The 25033-nt window shown below is 35.4% G+C and overlaps 1 protein-coding gene across 7 annotated transcripts in view; it reads left to right on the top strand.

Moving 5' to 3' along the window:
• Positions 1 to 25033, top strand: part of DMD (dystrophin) — a 1148466-nt gene that overhangs the window by 384058 nt on the left and 739375 nt on the right. For all 7 annotated transcript variants that reach the window (XM_041472370.1, XM_041472371.1, XM_041472365.1 and 4 more), the window contains exon 7: positions 863 to 981. In XM_041472370.1, the coding sequence (XP_041328304.1) occupies positions 863 to 981 (119 nt within the window). The remainder of the gene's footprint in view (positions 1 to 862; positions 982 to 25033) is intronic.

Here is a 25033-nt window from a genome sequence, read left to right as displayed (position 1 = left end):
TAGTAATCACAGGGTATTTGATTAAACTTTTTTTCTCCAGAGTGCCTGATAACAAATTCTGATTTCCTAATGGATAACTCTTAGATGAAAAGCCAAAGATTGTGCTGTACTAACATTATTTATACTGCAAATAGCGCAGCTGCTAATACAAGGTCCCAGACTGCATCTGAGCTATAATTCAGTTTTGGTCATTCTGTCTTTTCCTGTAAGAGCATATAAACTGTGACTTGGCAGTGTTAGGGTAAGTGTTGAACTCTATGTTCTTACAGGTGTTTCCCAATCTAAATTTTTCCATGATTCTATGGATATTTTAACCTGTTGATTTATTTTTATCTGTTGTAACAGTGATCTGGTAATCTCAGAAGCAATTGCATTCTTAGAAATATTAATTGAAGTGAAAGACTGGTAGCTGGGGAGAGGAGGAAGGCCCCCAGATGGCCTCAGCAGTTCTGTCCTGCTTGCCCTGCCACATGCCAATCCCGATTGCATGGCCACAGCACCTGATCTTTCCCACCCAAGCATTATTTGGGACTGGAATTAAGGAGCCAGTGTGCTGTGGGCATTGTGGGCAGTGACAGGAGCCCAGTGCTGTGGGGGAGAGCAGCAGTGGTTCAGGGATGTGAGGTTATAGGGATGGGATGTGTTGGAGAATAATAAATATGGACAATGTGATTGTGGTGGACATGGATGAGAATAGAATGAAAACCCATTCAAAACTGAGCTTCATTAGTCCCAGGTCAATTAACATGATCTTTCATTATGAGAATAAAAAAGTTGATGCTGATTGTTAGCTTTAGAAATACATGAGTAAATGTAAGACTAAAAAATAAAAAAATTATTCTTCCTCCTTTTTTTGCTTTAGACCAGACCTTTTTGATTGGAACGCTGTTGCTTCTCAGCAGTCACCTGTACAACGATTGGACCATGCATTCACCGCAGCCAGGAAACACCTGGGAATAGAGAAACTCCTTGATCCTGAAGGTTAGTGGAAATTATGTTTGGTGTTTGTGCTTCTTATTTAAGTGAAAAAACCAGTATTGCCATGCATTTGATGATAAATTAACTTGAATATTTTTCAAGAATTTAACATTTTGAAAGACAAATTATAAATTGAAACAAAATCCTTTACTTTTACTGCTACCTTTGTGCTCTATTGAAATAGCATAAAGCTGCCTGTATGTACATGCTCTAATGCATTTTTCTTTAGCTTTGGGACCAGAGTTTTAATGTGCATGCACTGAATTGGATCTCAGAAAGCTGTTGATTTCTGTTTTGAAGATTTAGAGCATCTGCAGCTTTTATATCTTCTGGAAAGATCTTGAGTTCAAATGACCTCTTAATGTATTTCCGAAACATGTATTCAAACTCTAGATACTCATATTTTTAAAGATTACGTATTTCCCTGTATATTACAATTTTATTAGGATCACATGTCTCATATCACTGTCATTTAATCTTAGTTGTAATAGGATTACCTATTTTACCTTGACTGTCTTTTATACATCCTTAAGCAGTCATGTTTGAAGGGTTCCTTATTTCTCACATGTTCACTTGAATTTTGTACATTTCTATAAATTCTCTGGCATAGCTTCTGCTTTGCTGACAGACTAGTTATTTTCCCTCAGAGGATATTCCTAAAACATTCTTTACTCCAAGATCATTGGAACAGTTATTGTGTTTTATATATACATATATATGTGTACACAAAAACATACATATATATGTGTGTATATATATAAAGCTCACCTGTGTCCACATAGTTAGGTGGTTGTCACTTTTTTCCCTAATAATGATACCTTTACTGTATTTTCATTACATTTCTTATTCAGCCACTTATAAATGAACTTTTCTATACATTTATGCTATTCTCAGTGACTCACTCATGGTGAGTTTTTCATGGGAAGAGCTAGCACTTAACAAAATGCAAAAATTAATTTGAAGATAGAATTGAGTCTCTAAATGTTTAAATATAGTCGGACATGTCTCAATTGTTGACTAATAACCTCGTAACCCATGTATTTCTCTAGGAAAAATGTTGAAAATATATGTAGTTGAATGGCACAGCATTTCTTGCCTAGTACATGCTTTAATTTCTAGAACTCAGTTTTGGCGAACCACTGGAGGAAGAAGAGGTTTTCTACTTGCTAAAGCATGGGATTGAGCTTGTAAACTCTGAATGAGATTGGAATTGAAAACTGAGTTGTGCAACTGAATTGATGCAGTCACAGTGTTTTCTATAATTGGTTAAACTTTCTTCTGAAAATAGATTAGTGAATAAGTTATTTTCTCTATGCAAGAGTCACTTCTGATTAGACGTTTTATTCTGGTTTTGGCAAAGATACTTGGAGTTGTTTAGCCAACAACTGAAAAACATTGGTGGTTTTCCAAATGTCTGCTGAAATTATTTGCTATTCAGTGTTGTAATTTACAGTGCTAGCCACCTATTTCTTTTTTCCCCTCTGTAAACATTTCCAAAGGAAAAGTACATTTTGTACCTATTTGAAAGCATGAATATGAGGAACTGTAACTGTTTTGTTTGTGATAGTAAATTTAGTTCTAGATTGAAATCCAGAATTTCTGGTATGCGTGCAAGGGAGAAATCTTGTTTAAAGGTTCTAGAATATTCTTTCCGTAATTTTACATTGTGTATTTATCAAGTCTCCTAATTAGGTACTCAGGTATCTCCTAACACCATATTGTGTAACAGCACTCTTTTCTCTTGCTGCAAAGTGCTAATGCATTACAGCAAAAGGGAGTATGCAGTGGTGAAACACTGTTTTCATGTATTTTAATACCTGTCAAAACAGCACATGTGTAATTTGTGAACACTTTTAAGTTTAGTTTTGTTCATTAAATGTCTGCTGTCTCAATTTTGAAAATATTAAGTGGAAGGGAAGCCACTACTCAGTAAAAGCCTATTTTTCTTCAACCAATGTAGTAGTCAGAAAAGGTTTGGGGTGATTTGTATTCTGAAATTACTAATGATTGATACGTGTTGAAACAGATGTCTGGGGAGTCTATTTTAGCAATTAGGTTTTGAAAAATAAATATTTACACTTAGCCAAACAGGTTTTCTAGGTTATATATGAAGTTTGCTTGTTTCTAAGTTTGCTGATATTTATAGTCTGTCCCACGAGAAACAGTCAGTTTATTACTTGATATTTTAAGTCTATCACACGAACGCACGAGCAGCTTTTAAAAATATTTTCAGAATTTGATCTCCATTTCAGTCATCCAAGTGGTGGAGGTAATTTATGTCTAGGTATCTCTTGTAAAAGCTATGTTGTGTAAGTTAAAGCTTTTGTATCTGGATTGGATTTGGATTCATGCAGAGATGATCATTCCTGATAATGCCCTTACTTACACTGGCTGCTAGGAATGCTTTTTTTTTAATCAGAGTTTAGGAAGTCCTGCAAGGAGCCGGTAATTAGGTTCAGTGATCTCCTTGAGTCCCTTCCAACTCAAAATATTTGTGGTCTTTTTGATTGAATCATGTCAGTGAGTGAAAAGTAAGTAGGTTTAAATGTCTATCTGATGTTCATTACTGTTGTACTTTCATACTGTAGAGTATGAAAGATGACAAGAGGAAAACACAAGATCAGGTAGAGGAAATTGGTAGATGTTAGAAGGTTTTATTTAGAAGAAAGTTGTTAAAGGCATTTGTGATTATGCAGGTAAGATATTTTAAGTCTCAATAATGCTCTCTGTGAGCCTTTCAAATAATAAATATTTTGCTTTACTTGCTCCAAACTAGTATTTGTTGCCAAATATTATTTGCCCAAATTGTTTATATATTGATTTCTGGTCAGATTTGAATGGCAAAGCTGGTATATGGCAAACTTCTACCACAGTTGTGTCTATTTTTTAAGTGCTATTTTATTTTCTTTCTTTTTTTTTTTTTTTTTATTTTTTAATTAAGAATAAAACCACTAGTTTTGACACAACTGAGGAAAATTTCTGACTGATTTGTCATTCCTTTCTGATAACTGTGGTTTTATGGATGTACGTTTGACTTGCTCACTTTAGAAGAAATTTTGGCTGATTGTTTTCAGCGTTAAGTAGTCCACGTTGTTTTTCTTTTTTCTCTTGAATTTAGAGTAGTTTAGGTATAAATAACATAACCTCTGAATACTTTTCTAAATTATTAACTCCATATGTTTCACACTTACTATTTTAAGCTATTGCTATGTCTCATCATCAATTGATGGTGAAGATATTTACCATCTTTGCTGGTAAGATCTGACTTAAGATGATTTTGGCAAAAGATTTAAAATATTTTAAGCAAATTAACCAAGTGATGAAGATATCTGTAACTTCAATTTGTATGTGTTAAAGCTTAAGTGGTTGATCAAGCTCTTAGGATTAGTCTGTATCTATTAAGAATGTCTAACAACCTGGGCTTACATTTTTAAGTAGTTAAATGGTTCTTTGTAAACTTTTTATCTGTACTGAATTTATGGAGGAACATGATTCCAGTCTTCACAAACAAACTTCAGAAAATATACTAAAGGTTTTTTTGTTCCTTGTTGTATGTTCACTTTTTCTGGAACATCTTTAGAAATTTTAACCAAGCAAGGAATAGGACATTTTTTTTTTTTTTAATGCAGGAGACATACAAAGCACAAGAGCTACATTTGATATCATGCTTTTGAGAATAGTTCAAAACAAAAGCTCTCTTAAGCCTAGAAATCATTATTTCAGTTGCAGAAAAATCATACAATGGTTATCAAATAAAATTAAAAAGCATTGTTTGTTTTCTTAAGACTTCTTTTAGTTCTCAAAGCCAGGAATGTTTTTGGTTAGATAAGAGGAAACTCTAGAGGATTCACAATTAACATCACAACCCTTTAACTACTTCTTTGCTGCTTGTCAGCAGAAATTTCAGCCCTGACTCCAGGCATGCCATCAAGTCATATCAGGACTTTAGTTTGTAGTACACATATGAGCTGCAGGATGAGAGCAGGTCTGTGGAAACACCTTCAAAACTAAGAGTGGAAAGGGTGAACTTTTATATTAATAAACTTGTAATACACACATTTTCAAAATTCTTGCTAGTCTGACCTATATTGTTGTTTTAATATTTTGCTCTGCACTTTCTTTTAACAAATATTTACCCTCAAGATTAAAGTGTATTTCTTCTTTACCCGCTGTTAAGGCGAAAGTTCTGCTTTTTCTTTAACCAAATAGAAATAGTCAACAAAAGTAGTAAATTCACTAGATACCATCTAACCCCACTTTATCTTTCATATTTGTGAGTAGATTTATTATTGTTTCTTTGACCTGTGAGCAATTGAGTTAACAAGAGATGACTCAGCAGTCAGTAACTTTTACAGATTTCCATGGAAATAAATGGCTTGAAGGGTTCTGCATTAAGAGACTCAAGGACAAAATAGGCCCTTCCTCTTATTGGTGGGAAAATCTAAAATATATGTGATTTACTTTGGAGCAGGGCACATATGCTACAAAAGAAATTGTAAGAGTTTCTATTACGAAGGGTGTGCAGCTTATAATATAATTTGAAGTAGTAAACTTGGAATTAAGAAGAGCTCTGTAGTAACCTTGCATTGCAGCTGCTATTGTATTAGTTCAGCAACGTTAGCCAAGTAGAAATGAGAGCTGTGTTAAAATATGTGCAGAATTTAACAGTGTTGACACGTATAAAATGTTTTATGAATACAAGTAGGGGTATATGAACAGGGAACAGGTATCCTCATATTTGCAGATGATTTTCATATTCATCTTGGATTTTTAGTGATGGTGTAATTCAGACATACTATTGCATGTTTCTGTATAACAGTGTCTGAGCTTGCAAAAATGTTATTTAAATTGATAAGCCTCACTGACCACGGCTGTTGTTCTTCATGTGATGCTGAGAGATTTTTGGATGAGGTCCTGAAATATCTTCTGTCATTTCTAGCTAGAACTCCTGTTCAACTTCTTCCAAGTTGAGAAGGGTGAGAAGCAGCAGACTAGGTGTTGCAGATACTGTAAAGAACACAGAGGTGTTTGTGCTGTCACCTTTTTTTTTGACAATTTTTGCTTCTCAAAAGCTTTGGATTTAACACACACCTTGCATCCCCAAGCATAGAGACACATCAAAAAAAGCAATATTCTAAATACTTCTTTTTTTAACATCTAAATACTACTTCTATAAGTAGCCCCCTGGTCTTGCTTATGCAGATAATTTCTCCTGTGCTGCATGGACTTTCAGCTACCAGGGAATGTTCAATTCTCTACTTTTTTTTTTTTTTTTTTTTTGATGGGGGGGTTATTTTTTGCCTTTTTTTTTTTTTTTGGGGGGGGTTTGTTTGGTTTGTTGTTATAAAGAACTCATTAAAACAAAATCATTTTCCCGTGTTAATATTCTATAATTACAGTGCCTCAGGACACTGGCAAATTGTAGTTGTTGGTCTGCTCTGACAATCACATAGATTTCTTTGCCACTACATCACAATGTGTGATGTTTTCTGTCTATCACTAATAATACCTTGGTTTATTTTTTTTTTCCCTAGATAAGTCTCTTCTATAAGAATGTTAAAACGTTAAGGTTCAAGTACAAATCAAGGTTCAATCTAGAGATTTTCTTTGCCAAATTTCTCATTTTTTTGCTGTTCTCCTGTTTTATTTTGGGACTTGATATGTCCATAGTCCATGCTTTAGGCTAGAATTAAGCATGCTTTTTTTAACTCTGTAATTTAATGAATGAAGCCCTTTGGAACTGTGTATGTAATAGCTCAAAATAATCACTGATGGAAGACAACGGAGAAGAGATCAGTTATAATAGCATTATTTTGTCTGATGCATCAACACCAAGAATGAAATGAGTTTTGCCTGTCTTAAAATCACAATGGAAGAGGAAAGATTATTTAGGTAAATGTTCAGCATATAGTCCACTGAGTTTCTGCTGGTGCACAGCAATGCAAATATCTTTATTGGATATTTTGTCTCATGGTAATTTAAAAAGTATGTAAAAACATTTTATTTTCCTAGGCAACAAAATTTCTGCAGTAGATTATAAATAAATTTCAGTTGAAGTGAGATTTATATGTTAGAAGAAGTTTCAGTCTAGTTATTGTATGTGAGGGGTTCTTCAAACTAAGAATAGGTCCAGATCAAATTAGAATGCTTTGATCATAAAATACCAGTTATTACAAAAAAATGTTCCATAATCAATACCTTCAGCACTGTAATACATGTACAAATATATCTATAATTAAAAAAAAAATACAAACAAAAAATAAAAACCAAAAAACTTTTTGAAAATAGAGATGGTTTGTGTAAAGAGTTGTGGAGTATGGGAGATTGACACTTGGAGATTAATACTCTAAAAAAATCTACAGGAGAACTTTGGTTAAAATTAATAAGCCATCTCCTTATTTTATATCTTAATATTCTTCAATTTTTTTTTTCTTGTTGCTAAAGTAAAGAATTTGCTTTATTTATAAATCCCATAGCTTATATTCCACTGTGAAGGTACCCTTATTTGTCTATTAGTGATTTGAAGATCTGCTAAAGGGATTACTAATTTAAGGGAAGAAATCCTGCAAGTATCTTAAGACTTCTGTAGTTTTATTTAGGTCACAAATGGAAGGATGATTAAGATATAGAACTGCTAGAATTCAACCATGTTGACTGGGGCCATTTGATTTAAGTCTTGGATTTGAAATGGAATAGGCAATAGTAAATGTTAATGATTTATGCTTGCTTTGCTACTCCCACTGACCCCCTCTTATATGAAATGTTAGTCACTGTGCCCCACGTGGAAATGCTGGACTTTGTCCTTCTGGTTCTTGTTATCTGAAGGTCATTTGAAACATGTTTATCCACCAGGTGGTGGAATAAACAACTTTGAGTTGAAGCCCATGAAAAATAAATGAAAGGAAGAAATTCCTATGACAGTTTGGGATTTTGAATTAATATAATTGGAATTTAATTTCTAGATCAGAATTTGATCTCTGAGCTGGCTTCTTAGGATCTATAGTCACAGAAGATCCAAATTTTTGAGTTCTAATTTTTTTTGGCTCTGACTCTGAGCAAGTCTAAACTAATTTGTGTGCATACATCCAACTTTGTGAGATATATTCTAACCTTTAGCATGACTGTTCTTGAGATAAAAATTTTTATAAAGACTCTAAGAGATATAATTTTCTCTGTAATGATTTTCATCTTCACTTGACATTCTTCCATAACAAGGCAACATATCTAAAGCCCAAATTAATTTCCTTATCTCTGTGTATGTGTGTTAATCCTTCAGACAAGACATTCTGGGCACTGTAATGACTTTCCTGTACAGAAATCTGATTAGAAAAAAAAAAAATAGAAAGAAGGATGTTCTCTTTTCTGTATAGTGAGTATTATTTTCTACTAGTTTCAAAGAGAACACAAAGTAATGCTTGAAATGATTGACTCTGGAAATAGGAAAAAAGAATCACCTACCCTCAGGCAGTTCTTGCATTCTTAATATATTAAAATGAAAGTGTATGGCAAGCAGGACTACAGAAACTTGAAACAGATACTTGCTTACTTTTTCTCAGTTCTTTTTAAAATATGTTGGGCACTTTAATTACTTTCCTGGTAAGAAAACTGATTAAAAAAAAAAAAAAAAAAAAAGAAAGAAGGATGTTCTCTTTTCTATATAGTGAGTATTATTTTCTACTAGTTTCAAAGAGAACACAAAGTAATGCTTGAAATGATTGACTCTGGAAATAGGAAAAAAGAATCACCTACCCTCAGGCAGTTCTTGCATTCTTAATATATTAAAATGAAAGTGTATGGAGAGCAGGACTACAGAAACTTGAAACAGATACTTGCTTACTTTTTCTCAGTTCTTTTTAAAATATGTTTAGCCTTGACATTCACTGTTAAAAGAGAAAGAAACTGTATTATCATAATCTTCATAGAGGATGGTGGGGTTATGCAGTTTTGGTCTTTCTGGGAATCATCTGCTTTGCAAATAAGGAAAAAACTGTTTCTAGATGAGTGTCAAACTCTAGTCTATTGTTGTAGGTGATTTTCAGTGGCTTCACTGAAACAATATAGCTTGAATAACCTTGATTCAGATGTAGATATTGAAGTTGAAACATAATTTATGTAAAGTTTGAATGGGAAATGGCAGTCACTGATGGGGCACTTACAAAAACAAAGTGAAAACTAAAGGAGCAAGGCACTAGGGAATGGCACTGTGTTATCCTTGAATTTCCACCCCCCCCCCCTTCCCCCCATTTCCATCTATTAGTTTTTAAACTGGTGCCTTAATGAGTAGTGGGTTTCATGGCAGTTACTTCTGGAAGCTTGGTGTAAAGAAACAGGGGAAAATGACTGTCACAAGATAATCTGGACATAAATATTAGAACATGTATTTAATTTTTGGTAGATGTAGGAAGTAACTCTTTTATAAAATGATTACAGGATAATTTCTGCCACAATTTCCATCTGGAATCCAACCAAGAGAGGGACATGTTTTGTTAGGTGGTTATGGAATTACTTTCAAAGAGGCTGCATTCCATTTTCCTTACAGTTTGCTTGAATTTGTCAGGAGATTTTTCTTTTGTATAGCATCTTGCAGGAAGCAGGTTGTAGATTATCTTTTGCTAGTTCTGATTCCTCTGCTTATCATAAAATTTGTTGATACATTATTTAGTGCAAGAGTATCAATATAGGGAAAAAATGTTTTGAATCAATAAGGTTTGTATCAGTAAAGTGTATTATATCTTGTGTGAGCAATATTTTTGAGATCTGTTCTATAGGGATTGCTCTGCCAAACAGCTTAAGTCGCTCCATAAAAAATCAGCCTGAAATAAGGGGAAGCTATGTGAGCCATAACTAAAGCCATCCCCTGAATGTGAGTGGAGGGAGGGCTTAAAGAGCCAATTCAAGTGTCTTTCTGGTAACCCACATTATGTTTTAAAGGCATACAGTGATAAGCAGAGAGAAAATAGTGTGAATCACTTGTTCTGCTTCAAATAAAATTACTTTGGAGCAAAAGGACTGATGCTCTTGAAACTGCCTGTTAATCACCAAGCAGCAAGGGAATAAAGCTTGTGTGCATTGGTAGTGGGCAAGGATAATTGCTCTCTGTTATGTCTTCTGGCCATTTTTCCTCTTCATGAAAATGTTATTTGTTTGCACTCTGGAAATGTGCTTGACTATGCTATGCTATGACTACATAGCTTTCCTTAAATAAATAGAAAACTTTCAAGCATTTTCAAAGAAGTTGTGAATATTTAATATTTCTACTCTAACATTTTGACATGATTAAGACTTCAGCATTGGAGCCAAAAATGTCTCCTTTTTCGAAATCACTTAAATATAATGATGGATTTAATAAAAATAGTTGTATCAATGCCCAAAATGGAATATTACCAGTCATGTTGAATTTGAGTATGTTAAGGCCATATGAAGTGTTTCTTTGTATTTTTTTTTTTGTGCAAAACCTCCACACAGCTCTGAACATGATGAAAAATCGCTTTGGCTCTTGTGTATTTGCTGAATGCCTTCTCCAAGAATCACTGTCAAATGATGCCTAAAAAATAATCAAATTTCTCCATTACTTACCATTATAATACTTACACAATTTAAATGACAGTAATTGAAATCCCTCATTATAATAATGTTGTTTTGCTGGGACAGCCTCCCTGACTTTTGACTCCAGAGCTGCAACGGACAAACAGCAATCTGTGATTTGCCTTCCTGCATGGCTGTAAAGCATTGCTTGTGCTCAAGGCAAGACAGCTAAAGCTACTTCAAACTGTAATTTGCTGCCCTCTTTCTTAATTTTTCCAGTCAGAAATAACCATGGGTCCTTTGTGTTCTTCATGGTCAGATTTCATGTGTAAGTTCACACATGTAGTGTTAGTGTGTGCCCAGAGTATATTCTTGGACCCAGATGCTCAAAAGCAGTTTAAAAATTTTGCAAGCAGCAATGACTCAGTTCTGGAAAATACAGGATTTAAAAATGCATTAAGTACTGGAGAAGAAAAAACACAAAACACAACAGGAAAATTGACCACCTTTCATCAATCAGTGTGTGCAGGGAACAAACCTAGACATGACACATTGTGAATGCTTCTTTAAATAATGCTGTTTAAAGCTATGGCTGTACAGGAAGGTGTCCTAAATAGAAGAAATATCTCCATTAAGGATAGTGTAGAAGATTACTGAAACAGTTCTTGGATTGTTTGCATGCAAATTACATTTTGTTTAAGTGATGAAACATCCTAATTTTTTGGGGAAGTCTTAAGAGTGACAGAAAAGCTAGTCTTCCAACTTTTAACTACACAAATGAGTATAGAAAGAATATTTTTGGGCTAATAACCCCTTTGTAACAGAGGTTCTGTATAACAGAGAAACCTAAAAAAAATCTGCTGCCAGCTTAATTCTCATAAAAATTATTGTATCTTTTGACTCACATATTTCAGAACTCACACATAATAAATCTGAAGTTTAATTTTTAAAATTTTTTTTAATTTTACATTTTTTAAAAAAGAGCAGCTTCTATTCTATTTCTGCTTCCATTTTAATTTACCTGAACGGAGAAATCTCCAAGCATGGACACCATGTGTCTTTGCCTTGCTGAAGGGACTAGGTAGAACTTGTGGCAACAAGGAAGTGAGGAGAGGTGAGTGGAATGAAAAAGAGAAAAAGTAACAGTGAGGAGGTAAACCAAGGTGTTTAAAGTGAAGTGAGCCTGAAAGTGAAGTTGGATCTGGTAAAGATATTTTGAGGAGAAAGTTGTTTTCCCCTAAATATTTACATGTCATTTTTTATTTCTTAATTATTAAGTCAGTATTCAAGTTCAGCTTTTGTTATTCAGCAATAAAAGAACTCAAGTGCCCTGAACTGAATCTGTTTTGCCTGCAGCAGTAGCTGGTGAGTGATTTTACTGTCTATTTTAACACGTAAGTTTTCTCACTCTTGTACTTTCAGTTTTCTCCCCTGTCCCATGGGGAGTGAACCTGCTTATGGATGGGGCTTGTTTGCCAGCCATATCAACCCCCAACCCTCAAACACAGTAAATGTAACTAAATGCAAGTGTAATCCAAATCAGTATGGATGTTGGTTAGTGCTCTGTCCTTGACTCTTCTTTTTTTTAACTGAGAAATTTGTTTTTCAGATGATAATTCAGGATTTTTTTGGCCTCTAAAAGACAAAACAGTCTTGTGTTCCCCATCCCTGAAGGAAGTTGTTTTAGAGATGTGATGGCTTCCAGTGCTATTTGAAATTGACAATGACCTCCTAAGGTCAAAAATATGAAACCAGCATTGTTGCACCTGGGACCAAAGTCAGAAACACATTTATTCAATTTTGTATAATTCTGAAGGTGTTTGCTTTTTCAGTGTCTGCATAATCTACAAGACCATAATAGTATAAGATCTATTTAAGTGAATTAAATTAAATGTGATGAGGAAATGTTGTGTATGTGACCTTTGTTTATCTCCTCATCTAACTTTTGTAACTTCTGCATTCCCCTGGTTCTCCTGGGTGGTTACAAAAATTTTTAGATTACCTCCAGGAAGATAATTGCCCTTTAGAAAAATAAGTATCAGGATTAATATTTATAAACTGATGTATTAGATATTCCAGCTTGTGAAGAGTGAAAGGTGATTGCTGACAGGAGCAAACTTTCAGAAAGTTCCCGTATAAGCTAGTGGAATTCCATGAGCTGTAGTCTGAGGACAACCTGAAAGACTTCATAAAGCTCAGATGCATTGCTGCTCTATGGGCTCTACAGTAATTGCATAGCCACTCTCCCAGTGTCACTGACTGATAGTGTTTCATTAATCAAGGGGGTTTTGCATGTTTATTAAAAGAATTCTGTTGCATGTTTATTAAAAGATTCTGTTGTGAAATGAAAACTAGAATTTAAGAGATGTTTTGAAGAAGAAATCATGTGCAAAGGAGACACATAGTGTTAGAATATTAGTAATATGCATTGAATTATACTCAGTCATAAATAGTTTTTACATAGAAAATATCCAGGATAGTACAGCAGAATTCCATCATACCTTTCCCAGCTTACATGTGCTACCTCTAGCACTATTTTTGTCTGTAGCTTATTCTATTATTATTTTTCATTGTATGCATAAGTGCATATTATACTTTTTCTGTGTTTAATATTCTGTGGTTTTGGTTATTTTTTCCATAAATTATAGAACTGGACTTGTCTTAAAACAGTTTCTGGGAATTAAATGTTAGGAACGGAGAAATATAAGGAACATTCTGGTGTAGCTATTGTGTGTTCTGAAGTGTTTTCACATTAGTATTCAGAATTACTACATAAAAAGCTAAAAATAAGTATTTGGAGTATTTGACCTCTGAAATTCAGATTGATCTCATCTCTTTTGACCTTCAGTGTTATGTGAACTGTATATTTGTATAGGTGAAGCCTTACTGAACAATGGCTTTAGTTCAATGAGCTGAGACAAGTATTTCTCCTGCATCAGGAATGGACAATTTACCTTTAACTTTAGAAAACAACAGTCTTTCAAATAGTGCAAGGAACACAGAGTGCTTGCCTGAGCTACCTTTTATTTCTCTTTCTGTTGCATATGATGTGACCAAATGCAAAGAGGTACTCTTCTATTTTTAAAATTAATAGCTAGAAAATTCCTCTTTCTAAACTGGAGCAGTCTTGGATGCTGAGTCGGTTACATGTGTAAAAAATATTTTCATCAAAAGTTAATTAGCAGTGTGAATGTTTTGTGTTCTTTTATTATTTGGCAATGATCTTTTCAATTTAAAATTGGTAGGTAAAATTAATTTTCTTTAAAAAGTAATGCTTGGAGGCTGAAACTTTCGTAAAATTGTGGATGGCTGATAAAAAGTTCTACTACTTACCATAAAAAATATCCTGAAATGAAAACCTCATGGAATTGCCTTCAGAAGCATTTTGCTAGCAGAAAATATTTTCTGAGATGAATCTCTCCATGAAATTCATGCAACAGAAGGGTGTTCTTTTCCAAGGAGAATTCCTTTGGATCTACAAATACTTAGTATTAATCACATTTCCTTTCCTCTTCCAGCTCTTCAATTTAACAGCATTTAACTTAACCAATCACTTAAGTCAAGCAATTCAGCGAAAGATTAGTGTAGGTTGAGTATTTAATACAGCACAACAGTGACTTGCAAGCCCAACTTACATATCTGAAGGGGTACATAAGAATCCAGGAGAGCAGCATTCCTAATATGTTTGGTACAGCAAGTGCACATTTGCATGCACACAGACAAAAAGAGTCTGTAGGACGTACCTGTGAAAAGTTCTCCTCCAATTGGGTGGAGATGCTTTTGCATCCTTTCAGTGGGTGTTGGGGCGCGTCAGCCCTGGATCCCTCATCGTTTGGTGATCCTCCTTGGGTAGTCCTCTAGCTGTGAGGGGTGACACACTCAGAGGGAGATGATGGTCACAATGATCTTCAAAATTCATGATATTTGAGAAAAGCTCCTTATGACTGAAAAAATGTAAAATGTCACAGCTATCTTCAGAAAGGAGATGGAAGATGATCCAGGAATTTACAGTCTCCTCTGCCTCTATCTGTAATCAAGAAGATTGTGGAACCAGCTCTCCCAGAAACTCTCCAGATGCACGGAGAATCTAAAAGTGATTTGTAGCACTGTGCCTGGACAGTCTCCTCTGATCAGATGGATAGTGTTGGGGACAAGAGGAAACCAATGAATATTTCTTACCTTGATTCTAACAAGACCTTTCATAGTATCCTTAAAGCCAAAGCAGTGAGATGTGGTTAGACAACTGGCTAGATTCCCGGTTTAAAAAGGTTGTGATCAGTGGTACAAAATCCAACAAGTGGCTTGTGTGGCTGTGATCCTCAGGGGTGGAGTTTACACTAAGCCTCCCAGAATTTATTATCCTTTCTGTTTTCTCCATTTGGACATGATATGAGCTTCCTTAATTATACTTTGGGTAACTGCTCTTCAGCCCTCTTGACTTGCTTTTATTTAAGTCTTCATTGCTCCCTTTCATCTGCACTTTCCAAGGTGATGCTGCTGGGTCCCTTGTCATTAAACCCTGATCTGCTTTTGGATTGTTTCTCTTGAATCTCAATCCAGCAAGTGATAAATAGACACTGTGCTGCCTGTGTGACAGGAATTATGAGCTGGAGGGAAACTTTAAACTTCCTTTGCCTCTTTAGCAGTTCTTTGTACTCCAGGCTGCTGAGTCTTCTGCAGTAATTTCTCTCTTTCTCTGAACTTTTTCTCTTGCCTCTCTTCTGCTTGCTAGCCTAATGAGATTCAGTAATTAACGTTTTATCCCCTCTCAAATATTTTATTCTGTCCCTTTTCTGGCGGGGGGAGGCGGGCAGGGTTGAAACATTTTTAATGAAGTTTAATAGCAATTAGTTACCTTAAATGCAGAAATTTTGTTTGTTTCTAAAAATTTATGATTAAGTTTATAAGACACATAAGGATGGACTGATTTTTGCTGCCTGTCTTTTCACTTGTCTTACCTTTAGCAGTCTCTGTAGAGTTAGGTTTTTTCTTTATCCCTGAGCCACTGAAAATATAAGGTAATAATTCTAAATTGGTGTAATAGAACTAAACAGAATATCATCAGGATTAGAAAGAGCCAAGCTCCAATGAGTATGTTGGAAGATTTTCACCTTATGCTGAGAGTTAAGGAATTAAACCCATGGCAATGGCTTTACGCTTCATTAGTACAACATTTCATGCTGCCATGTGCTGATTAAGAATTAGACGGGGAAATCCTCTGTTCATCATCCATTACCAGGCTGGAAGACTCAATGTCTCTCCCAGTGGTAATTCTAACATCAATGAAAACTGAATCCAGCTCCAGGTAGCAGGACACAGCATTTCAAATGGCACTAACCTCATTCTCTCCTAGTGTACACCCTGCAGAGAACAGAGCCATCAGTCAGTGTTTATCAAGGTGAAGTAGATCAGATGAGGTATTAGGTGATGCAAGCAGATTGGAAGCTCTTGTTCATGGCATGACAGTCTGATGTCAAGTGTCTCATATCAGCTTGGCAGGTAGAATTTCTCAGTTTCCAAGAATTGTTGTTTCAAATCCAGCCTTCTCTTGAGGTTTATTCAGAAAAAAAAAAAAAAACCAACTGATTTTACCAGCCTCACTGAAGGTAATAAGTACTTTTTGGATATAGAAGGAATTGAGAGAATGTCCTTGCTATGAAGTCAAGAACACATTTTGTCAAGAACATGATTTTTTTTTTTTCTTCTGAGAAAAAGGTTGAGGATTCCAGGCTTTAGGAAATATCCAGGACTAGGCTTGACTTCTAAATTATGCCTGAAACTTAGGGAAAGATGCTTTCAAACATCCAAAGTACCTAAAATGTGGAAAACAGTGTGATTTTCATTAAAATCTGCAATTTAACTATTACAGAGGGTTTAAGTATATCATTTTAAGTATATCAATTAGTAATCTAATTTCTTCTATGTAATGATATTGCAATTATTTTTTCTCAGTTTGTTTTAAGGAACTACTTTTCTAAATTGAATGAGCTGTGCTCTTATTGGATGTTTAATCTAAAACACATTAAAATATTACTTAATCCTTGCAAAAATCCCTGTGAGGACTGTACCCAAACATTATTATTCTTCCACAGATGGTAAATGCAGTTAATATTTCTCCAGTAGTACTAGAGAACTTTTGTATCCAGGAGTCCTTCTAGTTCTATTAATTTGTTTTTTCAGCTGAAGCCTACCATTACTAAGATAGCTGTGAAGTGGAAAAAAAAAATCTGGATTATAATAGGAAGTTATATCTACATACCTCCAACTTTGTATCACATTTGCCTAATGTGTTGGTCTGAATTCAAGATGATTTATTTCAGACTTCAGAGGAGTTTAGTTTTTGTCATGGATGAGCTACTTGCAATCCAATTGCTAGTTTTCTGAACATGGGCTGTTGTTTAGCTGTGCAGAATCAAACTGCTTGATACATGATTTAATAAAACAGTAGAGTGGTGGTTGATCCAGTCAGCCATCCTTTGAATTAAAATTGTAGCTTTAAATTGCTTAGAAATAAGTGTCAGAGGATGGACAATGTTTAGCATTTAAAATGGAAAATATTATTTGATATGCATTCTTGAAATGTCTAAATGATTTGAAAATTACCTTTAAATTATGAAATATTTACATGAAAGTTGCCAAGAAATCTATGATCAAGCTATTTACTCTTTAATGTATTGCTTTAAATTAGGCTCTTTGGAATATTTCTTAAATGCGGACAGAAATTAATTTGAAGATTGATTTACTTTGATTCTGATTCCATTTGCATATTATAGTAATGTGCAACTAATAGAGGTTCATCTTACTTTATATGTTAATGATAAATGTAGTACACCATAAGGCAGCAGTAGATGAGCATATAGTTCTTGTCTGGGAATTCTGTTTTTATAGGACCTAGTCCTTTAATCTACTGTATGGCTTTCTGTGAGTGTTAAATATAGATAATAGTCATTAGTACCTAAGTTAAGTTGCTCTGCACCTATTGGGAAGAGGGAAGGTGTCTTAGAACTAGAGCTTTGCACGTTATCTAAAGGTGCTCATCATCACTGAAAAACAAAGTGTTGTTTTATTTTAATTCCTACAGTTTGGTTCTTTGAGTGGTGTGCAATAGGAGCTGCTCCAGGTGAGCTGCTGTTCACAGGTTGTGTCACATCTGCTCATCTCAGGCTGTCCCTCTCCTGGCATTCAGCACAAGGATAAGGGTGGGCTCTGGCTCTGTTGCCTCTGCTTAGACAGAGACTTGTATTCTCTCATGAGATCCTGTATTTCATTATCCTTCCTGCTGCAATGTGGAGCATAAGAAAAAAAGCACTCTGCCAACCGCATCCTGCTCTCAATGGGCAGATGCTCACTCAGGTTTATGAAAAGGTGTCCCTTTTTGGAAGAGACTCTAGGTTGCTCTGAAGTGTCAGGGGTAAGTGGAAAATCGATGGGTACAGGCTGCTCCCTGAAGGCACTCATCTCTCTCAGTTGTACGGGCTGGGAGCTTGGCATGGAAGAGCATCCATCCTGTTAAATACAGACTGACAGTAGTAGCAAGGTTACTGTAGTTAATTTGCTGCTAGATATATCAAAGTTCATGTACATTTGCTTGTGCCGTGCTTTTATATTACAAGTATTCCACTGGGAAATGTTGGATAAAATTGGTATTGGATAGTTTGCTGTGATAAATTAAAACAAGGAAATGCAGAATTACTCTGCCATGAGCTATAGTGACTTGTGTGATTTTTAAGTCTTTCCTTCACAGTGTGTTCATCACCTTTCTCCAGTACAATCTTACTGTATAATCAGCTATCATTCCCCTGACAAGTATTAGTCTCTTAGAAACTTATCATAGGCTGACAAGTGCCAGAATTCACCCTCACATTTCTGTTACTGAAACAATCAGATGCTTGGCTTCAGTGGCCAACACATTATTCTGACTTACAGCCTGGCATGAAAATTGCTTTTAATTGTTGAGTTTCAAATCAACACATAATTGTAAATATGACTCTTGGTGATGTTTTGTTACATTGTCTTTTTGTTTAACAGTAATAGCAGAATAATCATGTTCTGTGCTGCTTGATCCTAATGCTAAGGATCTGTACTCTATCTGTTTTGTTTCATGGTAGAACACACCCCTCACAAAGTAAACTAAGTTAATTTTTTATTTAAAAAAAAAAAAAAGCTTAACCCGTTGTGTAAGTATGATTAATTATACTAGTGTATGTTAATATTTTGGGAAAATGCCAGCCATTAACTGTAGGAAGCTTACTTTACATAACTATTGTGTATGTAAGACTTACATATAAGGCATACTTAAAGAAGGCTTTCCCAGAAGACATTGTCAAAACACATAGGGATGATTTCCAAATTCGTTACCTATTATTTGTACCATTTGGGAGATTCTTCTAGTTTCCTTTCTAAGCCCTTTAGAGGTAGTAAAGCAAAGATGATAGTCTGGTTTAGTTATGACTTACATAAAGAAAAAAATTAACACTCTTCTGCTATTTGTTAAATTTAAGGTTCTTTAGGGTAGCTTTCAAATGAGGTTTTATGTATTTTAGATCTCTCTACTTATGTCCTAAACTGTGTTATTTAAAAGAAAGCAAAACATTTTAGGACTTAATTGCATTTTGATTTGTGCCCTTGTAATGTATGCAATGGCATGGTACTTCACTGTTATGTTACTGCTTTTTTTAGTGATTATTGCAACTAACAAAATTCTATATACAAAACAGGAGAAAGAATTAAATTATTAATTTTTATTAGCATTTTACGCAGCTCCATGATGTGAGACTTTACTCCTTGGACTAAACTTAGAGTATAAAACTAAAAGAGAGATTAATTTTTTTAGGGTCATGGAGCAGTGTGTGCCTAGAGAGCCATAACACAGACCTCTATAATGGCTTTTTGAGCAGAGCCTAATAAAGGAAGAAATTGCAGCAAGGCTCTTAAGCCAAGAGCCTCCAGTTTGCTGAATATAAAAACACATTTTAGGTATTGAACTACAGCAGCAGAAATGCTCAAGTAGGAGTTTGCTTTTTTTGCAAACAAAGGCTTTTAGTCTGTGTGGAACCTGTTCAATTTGTCGCATAGTGGCTTTGAAAGTCAGTGGGTTTCCACGTCTGAGGGCTGTTTATAAATACAAGATGCAACTTCTATCTAAAAAAGCTGCCACCAACCTCTTTAGGACTGTATTGGCTTTATTTATTTATCAAGAGACTTTCTTGTTGATTGCAAGGAAATGGAAAATTAAGCTACTTGTTTCAACAGAACAGTTCGTGCACTGCAGAGTTTCCTCTTTTCCACAAGGCTCTTTGCCCTTCTGGTTTAGTTACCTTATTTTAATTTTCTGTATTGTAAAATTGAAAGAGAGCACTACTTCAACAGTCAGTATTATTCTTATAAAATGCCTTATAAATCTGTAGGAGGGTATAAGCTCAGAGCAATGCTGATTTTGTTGGCTGTTTAACTCAGCAAATTAGCTTTAGTGCATAAATCCATAGGAGTATATACCCCTTATCAGAAGCTGGGTTCAAAGAAACAAGAACTTAGTGTGGTGATTTATTGAACAATACCACTTTTCTTAGTGCATGGGAAAGCTGCAGTGCTGAAATCCCTCTAGAACAGTTCTTCCCCATTCCTGCTCATTATAAATAATTATGAAACAGGTCCATCAGGTGCCATTTTAAAATATCAGCATCTGCCATCAAAAGCGTTTACAGTAATTTAACACTTCACTATGTTTAAATAATTGAATGTGCAACAGAAAGAATTGCATTCATAGTCACTCACACAGAATTGCAATAGAAATAGTGCATAATCAAATTGGGGGAAAAAAATGGTGATGCACTGAAGGAAAAAATAAAATCTTTGTCTGATACCCAAAAGATGAGATTATGCTCCTTTCTGGCAATTTCAGTCTGTTACAGCATTTCTATGCTATGTTTGGAGACAAGATGAACAAATAAAACTTCATTTGCATACCAGTAACTTTTATGAAGTGGTTAATTTAGAGAAAATACACTTTTTTGAAAATAAATTTATTTGCTTTGATCAGTGGCTGAATGATAGCTGGTTTTAATTTGGTAAATTGGCATTAGACAAGTGGAATCACAAGTATAATTTTCTAGTTGTAGTCTGGTTTGATGCTATCCTTATTTCATTCAGGAGCTGGGCAGTGCTGATGCAGCCATGGGGAAGGTTTCACAGCATTTAAGCCAGTCAGCTCTAAAACAATCTATTTCCTTCCTCCTGCATTGCTCCTCTCTATTATTCTACAGTGAAATGGTTCAGAGAGCTTAACTGGTTTGTAGATATTTATTCTGGTTTTGGTTTGGGTTTTATTTTGCATTGGTTTTATTATGGCTTAACTTCAGAATCTCCTCTTTATGAACTGAGATAAATGTGCTAGTGCATTCTCAAAGCAAAAGTTAATATAGTGCAACATTTGAAAGGTAGGAATTGCAAAAACTGTCCTGGATTCCTTCCTTAGAGTGAAGACAAAGATAAAACTGTTAAGCATGCTAAGTTAAAAAATTCTCAGCCTGTCAGTTTATTTCCTAAAAAAAAGATGTACAGAATGTTTCTTGGAATGAGAACTGCAGATTAAGAGAATATTTTCTTGACTTTTCCTGTTGCAAGTGGTGCTTACTAATACCTACTTTGAAGTCAATGCATGACTTGTTTACTCTTAATTCCTTGGATCATAGGGACAAACGGTCCACATCAGTGTGTTTTATCAGTCTTTATTTTTCTTCTTAAATATATTTTAGCAAATACTTGTTAGAATATAATCAGTACTGTTAGCCACTATATCATTACATAGTGCACAGAATAATAATATAAATGTTTTGGTATTTTCATTTATTTAAATGCTTTATGAATGTTGGCAATATACTGAAATTCTCATGTTTTATCACTGCAGTTATTTTGTAGATTCACAGATAGTGTGGTCTAACTATTATGTTAACATGGTCTGGCTCTGTGTATACTGTGGATAAAAGAACTTTATTTAGTGACTAACTGGTGAACCCATCTTTGACTGGACCTATTGCTTGGGTTTAAGGATGTATATACCTCTGACTTGTATAGGTATGAAACTTTACTAGAAAACTGGGTGGCTGTTTTTTTCTGTTAAAAACCTATGGATTAAACTGTTTCTTGAAGGCTACTGTGATTTTATGTAATGCTTCATTTTCTCAAAGCGTTATTCAGAATTAAACCAGATGCCATCTAACATATGAATGAATTTTAATGTTTGTAAGGAGCATTATCAGTGTACTCTCAGGTATACATTATCTCTTCAGAAAATGTTTCATCGTGTTCATCAGTATATACTCTGATTGCTCATGTAAGGGGGAAATTACCACTCCCTAATTATTTTTTATTACTCTTAAAATCTTCTGAAGCCGTTTGGGTATTGCTGTGATTCTTTTGGCTGCCTCTGTTTATTGTGCTCTTGCCCCCTGGTTATATCAATTCTTTCTAAGCAGTTGAGCTGGTGCTTGATGCTCCCTGATCAGCAGTTCTAGATAAGATGTTTAGGGGAAGCTGATAGCAATCAACCTCTGGCTGCTCTTTGGAACTGACAGAAGCACAAGCCTGCAGCGTAGGTTGGCACAAGCTAACCCACACCAGCTCCCAAATGCTCTCTGGAAAAGTTATGTCCTGAAGAAGAGGCTGTGGAACAGGTGAGAAAGATAACTCTCTGTCAAGGAAACATCAGAACCAGGGTGAAGAAAGGGAGGGTGATATTTTCTGGAGAGTGTCTCTCCCAGGAGATGGAAACATTCCTCTGCAAACCTGACCATGTCTTGAGAGGTTTGTTGCTTGTCAGCCACTTGGATCCAAGAGGCTGCAGACAGACTCCCAGTGTGTGTCTGACCCTCTGGATGCTCCCCCTTGTTCATTCATTTGGAGACTAATCAGTGGGTAGTGCCTGGGTGTCTCAAGAGTGACTGCAGAGTTCTGGTGAGGATGAAGGGCATGGTGCCTGCAGGGTGCTCTCCTCTGTCCTGCTGGTAAAGAGGAAAAGCTCAAGGAGGACTGGGCATATTTTCAGATCAACTTTTGACTGTGAGTCTGGTGTCACAGCTGGGGTTTTTGGCTTTTTTCACTGTGGGAACCTGTTCAAGGAACAATGCCTGGTTAACAGGACTGTCAAAATGGATAACGAACATCTTTGGCAATAAGTGTCAAACTTTGTGATGAGGGCTGTAGCCTCATTGTGTTAGGGAAGGGGTGCTGTAAGCTAAAGAGAAGGGCAGGAAGATGGGACAATGAAGTTTTTAAAAAACACTTCTGTGATGAGGTATCTCTCATCTTGCTTATGTAAAAACCAGTACACAAATGCACATGAAATGGGAAAGGTGGACTTGGAGGTCCAGTTGCAAAGCTGTTCTCTCACTGAGAGTCCAACAGCTGGGATTGCTTGCATGCCTGGTGTGCTGAAGGAAGCATGGACCCAGAAGGTGGGGAAGAGAGGTTGTGTCCTGTGCAAAATAGGGGCTGAAGAAAACCCTGGAAAGGGATTTAGATCAGTCAGTGTATCATCACTGTATTTTCAACAACTGAAATAGAATATTATAATTGGGTATTTTAATACATTTAACTTTGTGAACTGTTCTGAAAGCTAAGATTGCTAGATCATCTTTGGATTGTGTAGACAACGTTATTTCTGTATGCAATTTGGGGAGGTTTTGACATGTTAATCACAGTTTCTTTATATGCATGTTTTTCTGCTGAGATTCCCTCTGTGAGTGATGGACTGGAACTTGAGAATTTGTTTTTTTTATTTACTTCACTAGGAATTGAATTGATACTACAGACATATTGCATATTGGCTATTCAAAAGACACGAGATGTTCAGATGATAGTAATTTTCCATTCTCATTGCTTAGGTTTTTTTAAAATAAATTATCTAGAGGTGAGACACCTCACTGTATATCCCAGAGTTACCTGCTGTCTTCTGAAAAACTTAGGATCTCCGTTATGGATGCTTTATAGTCTGAGTACTCTGGCCAAATACAAGAAACAGAAAATTTACAGGCTTTTATGGATTTCTAATTCTCATTAAACAAATAACTTTCTAGTAGTCCATTCCTGACTTCCTTCTCAGTAATATCTGTTGCAATGACCAGTGCAACACTAAAAACATAAACAATTAATACTTCAAAAAAATCAAACTCTGTCTTAAATCCATAACTCCCTGTTGGGTAACTTGCTAAGGCGAGGACATTTTTGTGAGGAAATATCGCTGTCTATGGCATTTTATAAAAGCAAGGCAATAAAAATACATGTGTAAAAACTTTGTTTTAAGAGATTACCTGGAGATACTTATCTGCCTCTTCCATGTTATCTCTAGCAGGATCTTCGGAAAACTGTAACATTTGAGTTGATCTTAAAATTAATTGATGGAACAAAAACATAACAAAAAGAGCCTGACCTGTAAGGTTTTTGAACATGTTTCACTAATAATGCACTATCAATTTTTGCTATTTATTCCAAGCCAGGAGCACAGAGACACTATAGAAAATATGTTTTTGTAAGTATTTTATTTTGATTCTACTTGTTTTATCCTCCTCTGTTTGTCCTGATATTTCATTTTTGTGTTACTTAAATACTTAGTACCTTTTTTTGCAAGTTGCATTGTTAAGTGGTATCCCTGTAGCCCCAAAGTTTAGATGAAAGTCATAACAAATTACGCAGGGAGTAAGGACCTGTCCGTGCTAAGAGCTGCATCCTTTTGAACTGAAAATAATAATGTAGGTGAGGCTTAAGTTTGGGACACTTGCAACTGCTCACTATATATTCCTTTCAATGCCAGGCTATAGCTTTAAGTTTAATTTCACTTACATGAGCAGTCTGATTGGAAGGAAGAATCAAATTACAGAAAGTTTTGGGAGGTTTAACTATGGTGTTTGTCATCTGGTGTCCCTTGACTCAGGTTTGTAGAAGAGAGTGGTTTTGCTGTTGTGAGTACTTGTGCTGTATAGCTTTGCTGGTTAGGTGGCATGGAGATTTCATACTATTATTCAAAGGTTTAAAATATAGTTCACTTCTTATCTGTGTCCTCCAGATCTGGGAGGATTCCAGCATGCCTTTTGCTCATGCTGAGGTTTCTGGTCAGCTCAGAGGGACAGTGTGGGGAAGGCACTTGGCTCCCATTGCTGCTTTATCTGTCTTTGGCACACTGAGTGCTTCGGTCTGCATCAAATCTTTTGCTCTGGATTTGGAAATGTGCAATTTCTAAGCTATTAGAACTTTTCATGTTTTATTAGAAGTGTTTTGTGCAGGCCCAGAATATATATTACTAAACTGTTAATGCTTCAAGTTAGTGAAACATGCCACTTCTCTGTCACTGGTGTCACTCACTTGTCCTATCTGAATCCTGCAGGCTAAATTTTGATGTAATCCCTATAGTTTTGGTAAGATGGGCTAAATTATTAAAGTGTTGGGCCAGCTTGCATAAGCTGCTTGATGAAAATGGTTGCAGAACCAGGCCTAAAGATTTTTCAGGAGTGTTACCCAGTCAAATAAAGACCCAAAG

This window comes from Pyrgilauda ruficollis, unplaced genomic scaffold (genome assembly GCF_017590135.1).
Source record: "Pyrgilauda ruficollis isolate IOZ18807 unplaced genomic scaffold, ASM1759013v1 scaffold29, whole genome shotgun sequence".
Lineage (NCBI taxonomy): Eukaryota > Metazoa > Chordata > Aves > Passeriformes > Passeridae > Pyrgilauda > Pyrgilauda ruficollis.
Note: the sequence above shows the minus strand (reverse complement) of the source record. Positions and strands in the feature narration are given on the sequence as shown.